Here is a 12,556-nt window from a genome sequence, read left to right on the forward strand (position 1 = left end):
GCCCATGCCTGCTGTAGAATGAATCCACTTTAACTATCCTGGCTCAATGCTATAGTCATGGAGACTGCCAAACAATGCTGATGCCTCACCAAACTACAAATCCCAGCACTGCACAACATTGCGCCATGGTAATTAAACTAGAGATGACATCCCTCAAATGGGAGCTCCAGGTGCTCCTGAAGTAGCTTCCCCTTTTGCTTTGGCTCAGAACTACAATTACCATATTACACAAATCTAATGTACACCCCAATTTGGAGAAGATAATTTAGCCCAAAAAAAGGTGAGCATTAGATTTGAGTAAATACTGTATCATAGATATCTTATATACATAACCTGGAAGAGTTTTTATACACAGGCAGTCCCCAAGTTACAAACATCCAACTTGCTAACTACTAATAGTTAAGAACAGGAGTGAGACAGCAGAAAGTGAGAGAAATCTACACCTCAGAAGGGAAATTCACTCCTGAAAGACTTATCATGGGGAAAAGGTGTCTCCACTGACACTTTCACGCCAATCTTTATTTCTACAACAAGCTGTCGGGGGTGCTTTGAATGCGATTTCCTGCTTCTTAGCAGGGGGTTGGACTGGATGGCCCATGAGGTCTCTTCCAACTCTACTATTCTATGATTCTATAAGCCAAATTTTCAAAAGAAACAGAAAGTGACGTGAAATCTTCTGAACAGGGGCACAGACAGCAAAATTAACATCACAGGGGGGTTAGCCCCTCTCTATGATATTCAAAGCTTGCCTATCTATCTATCAAGAGAGTTGGAGTTACACTAAAGAGCCAATTTTGTTCATAACTCAGAGACTGCCTGTACTATCTTTTAAATACATGTATGCATGAAACAAAGTTTGTGTTCATTCAATCATCAGAAAACAAAGAACTCGTACTATTACCCCAGTTACTGATGGGACAATTTTGTATTTTGGAATATTTCAAAATTCTGGATAAGGGAAGCTCAATCTCTACTAGTTCCTTTCGGGTGAATAACAAAATTAACAGTGATGTCATAATTAACAGTAATACAAACTTATTATACATAGGCTAAATGCAGACAGATAGATACATAAACTAATTGTGAACTACTTTTTTAAAAAAATATGTGAGTATGTTTCTAAGGCTTTGCTTTCACAATTATTATCTAAGTTTAATTTAGATATAGATAGCATTTCCTTTTTCCATCAACATTTTGGATGTGCTATGTAAACTTTTGAAGCCTCCTTTTTGTTGTCTTCTATTTTAAAACGATGTTAGGAAACAGTAAGAATTAATATGAAATGCAGTTATTTTCAGTATGAGATCGTACCTGTCAACTGTGCATACTGCTTAAAAATATCAAAAGGGCTGGGCCCCATTAGGATGAAAGAATCTATTATTCCACTTTCTGACATCCAGCACACATCGGTTTGAGGCAACACCCTTTGCTTTGAGACATCTGGAATTTGGGAAGGCAAAACCTTTATAACAAACACATACATACACAGAGAGGAAGAGAATGAGAGAACAATAACTGTATACAAGTTTTCCAAGCAGGTTGAGATGCATTTTAGGCATACTCCAATCTTAGATATCTCAGAGGGAGTGCCAACTAAACATCCATTTTGCCCCATTATCAAGATATATTTTTAGAATGTCATTCACTCCCATGTGCTTGTGGCAATGATTTCTTAGGGCCCTTCCACACAGCCCTATACCCCAGAATATCAAGGCAGAAAATCTCACAACATCTGCTTTGAACTGGGTTATCTGAGTCCATATACTTCAGTTCAAAACAGATAATGTGGGATTTCATTCAGCTGTGTGGAAGGGGCCTCTAATGAACAAGACTGCAGTGCTGTTCTCACCTTCATTGCAGCTTTAGTCGTAATCTCTACTAAAGTTTCAGAGGAATTCAGCCAAAATACCCCAATCGTTCTGTCAGGTTTGTGTGCTAAGAGCAAGGGCACTGAACCATAGATACCCATTTTACTGTGGATCCTGTATCCAAAGACATCCAGGTTGTAAAGTCGGTAGACATCCTCATTGCTGGAACAAGAGACAGATGTTTCGCTTATTCAGAGCACTTTGATTACATCAGATGCTGGCAAACTGGTTTTGTTCAATGAAAGAGATGGATGTTAGAGAGTTCATAGCAGATATAAGGCAAATGGCACCATTAAAAGAAGTTGCCCAAGGTAATAGCTTATTCTTAAAATGAAGGGGCAGGGCTTCACATGTGCCATTGTGAAAAAACGTTGCGACCCCTCTGATGGTGGGGTCGCAACTTCTGCACTTCCCATATCCCTCTTGGGACACCACTAACTAAATTACCTGGTATTTTTAAGGAGAAGTGTTTCTGCATGCTGAGGTATTCCATAGACATGTTGAAATCCATGTAAAGAAAAATCTAAGCCTATGCTGCTGGGACCTGGGAGAAGAGCATCAGGACAGAATAAGCAATCTGAGATAATGGCATGTGCAACATAAAAATACCCTGGTTAATAATTTATTTAAAACTAATATCTATTGTGGTTCTTAGTCACCTACTAAATATAGATACTCTGTTGTTAGTAGCTTATCTCCAAATGATGCTAAAACAGAATTGAGCTAAGAATCAGGGTGTTAAGGGACTGAGCCACCTGGTTTCAGTGGGCAATAAAAGCAAAGCAGGTTCATCTGTCCATCAGCTCCAGCCTGTTAATTAAATACACCAATGGCCACAATCAAATGCAATGAGAAGCAGGAAATTTGGAGAATTCTGGTTTATTGTAAATGAGCTGTGTGCTTATACCCACATCTGCCTATTTCTCCCAGTGGTAAGCAACAAAATAATCTGTATTCCTGATCTGTTGCTCTTCTAACAACTTATATCTTGAAATCAGTCAAGGTTTGAAGACACCATAGGGTCATTCCATGCCAAGTGGTCTAAACCTCTGTAGTACTAAATATCTTACTCATTTGCAATGCCACCCACCAAAAGCCCATATTAGAAAAATATTATTTAGTATGAATGAAAGTCAAAACATTTCTTTCAACTTACCATTTGCTTTGATGTCTAAAAAGTTGCCAAATTTCTCTTCCCAGAGACCTAGGTCATCCTGATCTTTCTGTATGGGCAAAAATAAGAAAAAATAAGTGGCTTTTCATAAACTGCCAACTTAATTTTCAAATTTGGAATCACCCCCCATATTACTATAGGTGCCAGCTGCATTTCTCAGAAAAGTCTATGGAAAGGAAATATTCTAGAATAAATTCCACTTGGGCTCCATTGTGCCAGTGGATAGGTCTAAAGCCACGTGGGAAGTGGGGCTAAAGTAAAGTGGGCAAAGGAAATTGTAAAACTTTTAATGGGATATTCCCAACCAAGTCCACAATTCTCCATATGCTTACTAAGAAGATGGTCTTAATACAGAAACCCTTGAGCCAGCAAAGATCAGCTTGTTTCAAGACATCCCCATTCAGGAGTATGCCTCCATACAAAACTTTCAGGCATAAAAATCTACTGAGAAGTTTAAATCCCCAGTAAATAATGTGGCATTTGCATTTTCAATTATTTTAACACCACTGATCAGAGATAAGAGTGGATAGAGTGGCATGAGAGGGAACTGTAAAGCAGCAAAAGAATGGAGCAGCTAACTGAACTTAGTACATTCTGATGACATCCTCAGTCATCCTTTAGCCTAGGCATGGGCAAACTTCAGCCCTCCAGGTGTTTTGGACTTCACCTCCCACAATTCCTAACAGCCTAGCCCCTTGTTACCACTGGGAAACCGATTAGTCTCTTCATCAAATTCACAAGCTAGGAGCCTAATAACTAGTTTTACCTTAGAATAATTTGTGGATCCATCTTTCTTTTCTTGCAGCATTGATGTCCTGTTATTTTTTTAAATCAAGAATAATTACTTAGCATATGTCTATATAATGAGTTACAAATCAGCATTGCTAATTTAAATAAGATGTATTTCTCAGAAAGAATGTTAAATATCACGGCCTTAGATGTATGATTATCTCCTAAACTGCACCCACATAGACAGTAAAATTGTATACCTGGTTTGGGGCGGTGGCTGTAACTGCTCAAAATATAATAGGTCGTTTGAGTTGATGCTCAGAACCATTTCATCTTTCGAAACAAATTGTATCTGGAAAGGATTTATTGTTATGTGAAGCTGTTGGTCTTTACTGGCACAGGCCAACACAAGCTTGTCTGCATCTTTCTCTAATATAGTTAGCCTAGGAAATGCAGAAAGACAGTAGCAGATAAAACTTTTGAAAATTCATCCTCAAATCAAGAATGACAATAACTGGATGATCCAATTATACAAAATTACTAGATTGTAATTATATGGGGCACGTAGTACCTTTTCATACCTGCATATGTGTACTCAAAATACGAACATACAGATGTATGCACTGATATGAAAGAGCGCTTCAACCCCATTGTGAATGCAGATCACCCAAATTAAGAAGTGAGAGTAAATGATGAAAAATGAATTATATGCACATACATTCAGAATCTATTTTAACTCGTACTTGGCAAATTTTATAATCAGTACTCTCACCTCAAAGAATTTTTAAACACTGAGTTTCCAGTGAAGAAACAGGAATGGAAAATATTATGCAATATTAATTTATGTGCATTACTTACTTTCTACACCCTCAACAGTCACTAGTTTTGAACAATACTGAATGAGATGTGTAAAACACCTGAATTGTCACATTCCATAGCTTACCTGAGGCTGGATGGTTCTTTTATAAGAACATCAGGGACTTCATATCTTGGTTTCAGGGGTGTTATCTCATTAATTTTAAGTCTGAAAATGTTGCCTTCTATTTCATAAACTTCTACTAAAAGGGGATCCTGGTAATGCACAAATAAAGGAACAATAATTAGAATCTATATGTGGAAAACAAATTACATTGGGCTGGGTTAGACCTGTCTTTTCACAGACATAATGGACTGAAATCCAGCAGGAAATGAGGGGAACAGCGTTTTTGCTGATCCTTGGTTCCCTTGACGCTTTTTGCCATAATTAACTGATGAAATGGGGAGGAACATGCAAACTTGCACAATGATGCCCATTTCCCAACTGTATTTATTAATGTTGTTTCTTTACTGAGCCTTGATCACCCTTATTAATAACTGGCTTGGGGACCTGGGAGTGCCTGGGTGATTTGAAAAAGGCATTGTTTGTTTTTGGATGTTAGGTATTCTCAGTTTGGTGTGGGTAAACTACAATTCCCAGAATCGTGGGTCAATCCTCCCTGAACCCTGCCAGTATTCCGAATTGGCCATGTTGATTCTGTGTGCCAAATTTGGTCCAGATTCATTGCCGATTGGGTTTAGTGCTCTCTGGATGTTGGTGAACTACAGCTCCCAGATTTCCAGGGTAATCTTCCTGAAATACCTGTCAATATTCACAGTTGGCCATGTTGAGTCTCTGTGTCAAGTTTGGTCCTGGTCCAAAATTGGTAGGGTTCGGTGTGCTCTTCGATTGCACTATAAATCCCAGTACTTACAGTGGCTATAAATCTAGATGAATTCCCCCCAAACCTCTTCAGTATTTTTTGTTGGTCATGGGGGTTCTGCGTGCCAAATATGGTCCAGGTCTATTGTCAGTGGGGCTCACAATGCTCTGACTTGATGCAGGGCGCACTACAACTTCCATCATTTGGAGTCAATCCCCCAAACTCCTCCAGTATGTTTAGTTGTTGCTCAGTTCTGCTCTATTTGTTATGCAGTGTTGAAAAGAGTAGGAAAGGGTTAAGAAAGAGGCAGTGGGTGGAGTCATGCAAATTCCACACCAATGGAGAGAATAAGGAACACTGGGATGCCTGTCTGTGGTGGAAGAAGCATGTAAAATCTAGGATGAAATGGTCTACGAATGAAAGCATTCCTTGGATGGTGGGCCATAGTGTTTGGGGAAGACATTGGTAGGGTTTGGGCTACATGTTCATGGAGCTCACTATAACCTACAATGTCAGTGAAGGGAGGACCATTGGTGTCTCCTGAGTGCTGGGAGTTGTAGCTGTTTGTGAAGGTGGGAGTCTGTTTGTATAAGTGGACACCTCCGCCACATACACACATACAGATTTTCACTTTTATTATGTGCATGGATATAATTACACTAGAGTGCTTGGACCATTTGGAAGAGATAATAGCGATCCCCTGCCAACATATTTTTAGCATTACCAATGTAGGTTAATAAATAGCAGAAGAGAACTACTGAAATGTCTCAGATAGCAAAATATTTATTTTTTCTAACTTTTAAATCATTGTTTAAAGATTTAGAAATGAAGCAAGTAATTAGAATAAATACTTTTAAAAAAGATGCTCAGAACAAAGCTAATCAGTTGTGGAAGGAAGTGCTACATTTTAGTATTATATTTATTACTATTGAGAACTAGAGCTCAAAGTGCCTCTCAAAAATAAAAAACAGACGAAAATAGTACAGATAAAATCAAAAAGTTAAAATATAATTATGGAACACATTTTGTTTAAAAATGCAGTACTATTGACATGTATAAGAATTCTACTCCTCCTTTGATCATGCAATGACCTTAATACGTAGTAAATATTGTCTAAAATTAAGGTACTATTTAAGATCTAAGATCTATTTAAGATCTAAACCATTACCCAATATCTACTAAAATGGAAGCTTATTTTTTGTATTGTAATTGTCCAAGACTTTTCTTAATCAGCTACTTTCCAAACATATTTCTCACCTTGTATTCTTCACTGATAATTTGGAATCTGACATTGCTGTTGGATAATTCTACTGTGTCTGGCAAGACCCGGTACAAGGGCTTCCCAGGACCCAAATGTTTCTGCCTCCTGATTAAAACAATGGAAAGGGAGAAGACTCAGTTAATTGACTTCTGCAATTAATTACATGTTCATTTAACTCTTGATACAATCAAAAGGACATAAACAGCTTTGAAGCACAACTTTATATGAATTCTGAATTGTACTAAAACCCACAGTAACATAGGATATAATTTTACTTTTCATTTTTCAATGTTTGTTTTTATTTATCTAGAAATACAAAATGCAATTTAATTTATTCATAGCCTTTCTTTCCTCAACAAAGCCCAGCTTAATAACTCCTTTTGGGATTCTTGATTTATCCTTATGGCCATCTCTTTCATGATACATTCTTGCTATTAATTTACTTCTACGATTACTGGTAATATCAAAGAGTGCATCTATACTGTAGAATTAATGCGGTTTGACACCACTTCAACAGCCATGGCTCAATGCTGTGGAATCATGGGAGTTATAGTTTTACAAGTCTTAGTCTTCTCTGACAAAGAATACTGGTGCTTCACCAAACTACAGCTCTTATGATTACAAAGCACTGAGCTATGGTAGTGCCAAACTGTATTAATTCTACAGTGTAACCCTCAGTTATTGTGGGAAGATTGTGAAGTAGTAGAATGTATTAAGGTACATGGCTAAGTCCCTGTGGGATCAATACCTTGTGTGTGTGTTAAGAGAAAAAGACTCACCCTAGGTAATTACAACCCACAGGCTGAGTAATTAGGGTAATTAAAGTCAACAAGGTCTTGGGCCACTCTCAAAGGGGAGAGTTTGTTGTATGATTTTGGGCTTACTGAATGTTGCCTTTGAGCTTTCTCGGCCTGAGTTCCTGGCTTGCAGCCTACTAGATGCTGGCAAGTTTGTCTTTCATGCTCGTCTTCATGAACAAGAAATGAAGACTGGGAGAAAACATATTTTCTGATGGAAAACATTGCATGAATTAAATGGAAGGACCATATGGGAGTTTGATATTCCAGAGGAACTGTGACTGTATTATTACTAGAAAGCTTGTGTTGAAGTTGCTGTAATTTTTCCATGAACTCTGCTGCACAAAAGTAAAGTTTAAGTTTTGCATTTATTCTACTTGTATTGCTGTTTTTGAATATACAAAGGACTAATTTCCTGCTGGTCTGCACGCATCATCAAACCATAACAGAATTTAAGGAGGAAGTGGTGTTAATGAGATTCATCCTGAAACTGCTCTTCATAAGCTTTTGCAACAGTGAGTTTGATAAGTGAAAGTAATCTTTGCTAAAAGAAGAATCATTTTCTAACAAGAAGGACCTCAGCTAGAAAGACATTCACTCTTCAGAAAAGGCTTTTAAAATGTAAAATCCTTTCTGCAATAAACAACTCACTGTAAGACCCTTTCTCAGGACAGCATACAAAGTGGATGGAAATACTTTAGTAAAGTAATCAGGTTAGTCTTTTGTTGAAGGTTTTCATGGCCCAAATCACTGGGTTGCTGTGAGTTTTCCGGGCTGTATGGCCATGTTCCAGAAGCATTCTCTCAGAGGTTGTGAGGATGCCTGCCATAGATGGAGGTGAAACATCAGAAGAGAATGCTTCTGGAACATGGCCATACAGCCCGGAAAACTCACAGCTACTCAGATTAAGTTTTTTGCTCCCATTATTTTCTTTCTATTTTGCCTCCAGTGGTGCTGCTGAGCTGCTTAACTTACTGACCAAAAATTTGGCAGTTCGAATCTAGGGAGCAAAGTGAGCTCCTGCTGTTAGCCCCAGCTTCTGACAACTTAGCCGGTTGAAAACATGCAAATGTGAGTAGATCAATAGGTACTGCTCCGGGGGGAAGGTAATGGTGCTCCATGCAGTCATGCTGGCCACATGACCTTGGAGGCGTCTACGGACAACGCCAGCTCTTCGGCTTAGAAATGGAGATGAGCACGAACCCCCAGAGTCAGACACGACTAGACTTAATGTCAGGGGAAAACCTTTACCTTACCTTTTCTCTCTTATCTGTAAAAGAAGTTATCATTAAGGTTGCTACCATCTGGCAAGAAAATCTGTTCAAAACTTAGGGCCAAATTACAGCATATCTGGATTTAATTGTATCATTGCATGTCTGTTAATCTACATAGCTTTGTTGCATTGTGTTTGTGAAGTTAACTGAACTAATCCTGGAATATCAAAGACCTCTCTTTTCATACTGCATTGAGTTGAAGACAAATCACAAGGTCTCCTTCCACACAGCTGAATAAAATCCCAAGTTATCTGCTTTGAACTGAAATATGTGGCAGTGTGGACTCAGATAACCCAGTTCAAAGTAGATAGTGTGGGATTTTCTGCCTTGATATTCTGGGTTATATGGCTGTGTAGAAGGACCCTATGTAACATGACTTTTGTTCATGGTTATAAATGTCACTTCCTAATTGGTTTTTATCATAAAAACATGGAAAAAGTTTATTAAACTGCAAAACCTTTGTTTTTACGGGACATACTGCAGAACATTTTGCTACAGTTTTTCAGTGAATATTTCATAAGAGTCTCAACCAATTGAACACAGTTTGTGGCAGCCACAAAAACAAAGTTTCTGGAATATAACTAGAATCATAGAATCATAGAATAGTAGAGTTGGAAGAGACCTCATGGGCCATCTAGTCCAACCCCCCGCTAAGAAGCAGGAAATCGCATTCAAAGCACCCCCGACAGATGGCCATCCAGCCTCTGCTTAAAAGCTTCCAAAGAAGGAGCCTCCACCACAGTCTGGGGGAGAGAGTTCCACTGTCGAACAGCCCTCACAGTGAGGAAGTTCTTCCTGATGTTCAGGTGGAATCTCCTTTCCTGTAGTTTGAAGCCATTGTTCCGTGTCCTAGTCTGCAGGGCAGCAGAAAATAAGCTTGCTCCCTCCTGCCTATGACTTCCCCTCACGTATTTGTACATGGCTATCATGTCTCCTCTCAGCCTTCTCTTCTGCAGGCTAAACATGCCCAGCTCTTTAAGCCTCTCCTCATAGGGCTTGTTCTCCAGACCCTTAATCATTTTAGTTGCCCTCCTCTGGACTCTTTCCAGCTTGTCAACATCTCCCTTCATCTGCGGTGCCCAAAATTGGACACAGTATTCCAGGTGTGGTCTGACCAAGGCAGAATAGAGGGGGAGCATGACTTCCCTGGATCTAGACGCTATTCCCCTATTGATGCAGGCCAGAATCCCATTGGCTTTTTTAGCAGCCACATCACATTGCTGGCTCATGTTTAACTTGTTGTCCACGAGGACTTCAAGGTCTTTTTCGCACACACTGCTGTCAAGCCAGGCGTCCCCCATTCTGTATCTTTGATTTCCATTTTTTCTGCCAAAGTGAGGTATCTTGCATTTGTCCCTGTTGAACTTCATTTGTTAGTTTCGGACCATCTCTCTAGTCTGTCAAGATCGTTTTGAATTCTGCTCCTGTCTTCTGGAGTGTTAGCTATCCCTCCCAGTTTGGTGTCATCTGCAAACTTGATGATCATGCCTTCTAACCCTTCGTCTAAGTCGTTAATAAAGATGTTGAACAGAACCGGGCCCAGGACGGAGCCCTGCGGCACTCCACTTGTCACTTCTTTCCATCATGAAGACGACGCATTGGTGAGCACCCTTTGGGTTCGTTCGCTTAGCCAATTACAGATCCACCTAACCGTAGTTTTGTCTAGCTCACATTTAACTAGTTTGTTTGCCAGAAGGTCGTTGGGGACTTTGTCGAAGGCCTTACTGAAATCCAGGTACGCTACATCCACAGCATTCCCTGTATCGACCCAACTCGTAACTCTATCGAAAAAAGAGATCAGATTAGTCTGGCATGACTTGTTATTGGTAAATCCGTGTTGACTATTAGCAATGACCGCATTTGTTTCTAAGTGTTTGCAGACCACTTCCTTAATGATCTTTTCCAGAATCTTGCCTGGTATTGATGTGAGGCTGACCAGACGGTAATTGTTTGGGTTGTTCTTTTTTCCCTTCTTGAAGATAGGGACCACATTCGCCCTCCTCCAATCTGCTGGGACTTCTCCTGTTCTCCAAGAACTCCAGAAGATGATTGCCAGTGGTTCTGAAATAACTTCCGCTAATTCCTTCAGTACTCTTGGATGTAGCTGATCTGGCCCTGGCGACTTGAATTCGTTTAGAGTGGCCAGGTGTTCCTGGACAACTTGTTTCCCTATTTGGGGTTGGATTTCCCCCAATCCTTCGTCCATTCCATGTTGCTAACTACTGTACTTTCAAAGTAAGTACCACACAATTAAACAGGAAATAACACTTTCAAACCAGGAACAGATTTTTTTCCAAATGTTGTTACATAGAATACTATTAGGCCCTCATTGGCATGATGCACAATGAAGACACCTTTCCCTTACCTGTAGAAGGCAATCTGTCTGCATGTCTTAAACTGGCTTTCCTCCACGGCCTCATCCTGGACACTGGGTAAAAGACAGTGTAATTTAATCTCCCACTGATAAAATAGTATAAATTAGATACAATGGCAAGAGCTCATTTAAAAGTTGGCCTGTGTCACCGAAAAGTCTGGGTGCATCTACACCAGGCATGGGCAAACTTCAGCCTTTCGGGTGTTTTGGATTTCAACTCCCACCATTCCTCACAGCCTGAGGCTGTGAGGAATGGTGGGAGTTGAAATCCAAAACACCCGAAGGGCTGAAGTTTGCCCATGTCTGATCTACACTGTAGAATTAATGCAGCTCAAAACCACTTTGAACTGTCATGGCTCAATGTGATGCAATCTTAGGAGTTGTAGGTTTACAAATCGGGCTGGTGCCTCCCTAAACTATAAATCCCAGCATCCCATAGCAGTGGCCTATGTCAGTTAAAGTGGTGTTAGACTGCAGTGTAGAGCCAGCCCCTATTTACATTTGCAAGATTAAGATTGAATGAAAAATCAAAGCTAAAGCAACAGATTGAAGGGCCATTAGCAGAAAAACACAGCACTTGCTCTTCTCTTCTGCTGCCAATCGTGCTTTAGTTCGTATACCTCTCTGTTTAAGGTTTTGCAAAGTAACTATTGCAGAATCATATGGGTTTACCTGACTGTTTCCTGGCTTCCTGATGCCATGGCATTCCTCCACGGAGCTCTTTTTGAAAGGAAAGGTCTGCTCTCCGCCTTCCCCAATCCTCTTTGCAGGTTAGAGATAAGGAAGCACAGGGCAAAGTCTTCAGCCAATAGAGAGTTTGCCTTTCAGGTCCCGGGCAGCATGCTGGGAAATGGAGTTTTGTTTTTCTTTCTGAGACTGGCACACACGCTGATCACCTTGGCAAGACCACACGGAATGACCAGGCACTTCTTTTCCATGTTTAGTTCTATAGCATTGAGCCATCGCAACTGCAGTTAACGTGGCGTCAAACCGCAATAATTATACAGCATAGATGCCCCATTTCATTATAGCCACACAGTATATATTTTAGGGTATGCAATTAGACCCACTCTCCAAAGTATGTTCCCTTCTGTGAGTTTTCCGGGCTGTCTGGCCATGTTCCAGAAGCATTCTCTCCTGACGTTTTGCCCACATCTATGGCAGGCACCCTTAGAAGTTGTGAGGTCTGTTGGAAACTAGGCAAGTAGGGTTTATGTGTCTGTAAAATCCAGAGTGGGAGAAGGAACTCTGTCGAAGGCAATTGTGAATGTTGCAATTGGCCACCTTGATTAGCATTGAATAGCCTTGTGGCTTCAAAGCCTGGCTGCTTCCTGACAGGGGGAATCCTTTGTTGGGAGGTGATTAGCTGGCCCTGATTGTTCATGCCAGGACTTCCCCTG

At 40.2% G+C, this 12,556-nt stretch overlaps 1 protein-coding gene across 6 annotated transcripts in view; it reads right to left on the minus strand.

The window, feature by feature from the left end:
• ganc (glucosidase alpha, neutral C) overlaps positions 1–12,206 on the minus strand; it is a 39,565-nt gene extending 27,359 nt beyond the window's left edge. For 2 of the 6 annotated variants that reach the window (XR_010002044.1, XR_010002045.1), the window contains exons 1-10: positions 11,829–12,206; positions 11,148–11,210; positions 6,708–6,816; positions 4,715–4,842; positions 4,032–4,214; positions 3,809–3,857; positions 3,025–3,091; positions 2,316–2,412; positions 1,850–2,030; positions 1,312–1,462 (exon numbers count right to left, since the gene is read on the minus strand). Coding sequence is in view for 2 of the 6 variants with exons in the window: in XM_008104194.3 (XP_008102401.1) it covers positions 1,312–1,462; positions 1,850–2,030; positions 2,316–2,412; positions 3,025–3,091; positions 3,809–3,857; positions 4,032–4,214; positions 4,715–4,842; positions 6,708–6,816; positions 11,148–11,210; positions 11,829–11,857 (1,057 nt within the window). In the remaining 4 variants the exon portion in view is untranslated. The remainder of the gene's footprint in view (positions 1–1,311; positions 1,463–1,849; positions 2,031–2,315; positions 2,413–3,024; positions 3,092–3,808; positions 3,858–4,031; positions 4,215–4,714; positions 4,843–6,707; positions 6,817–11,147; positions 11,211–11,828) is intronic. The other 4 variants (XR_010002046.1, XR_010002047.1, XM_008104194.3 and 1 more) reach the window with 2 other exon arrangements.
• Between the last annotated feature and the right edge of the window lie 350 nt (positions 12,207–12,556).

Source organism: Anolis carolinensis, chromosome 1 (assembly GCF_035594765.1).
Source record: "Anolis carolinensis isolate JA03-04 chromosome 1, rAnoCar3.1.pri, whole genome shotgun sequence".
Taxonomy (NCBI): Eukaryota; Metazoa; Chordata; class Lepidosauria; order Squamata; family Dactyloidae; genus Anolis; species Anolis carolinensis.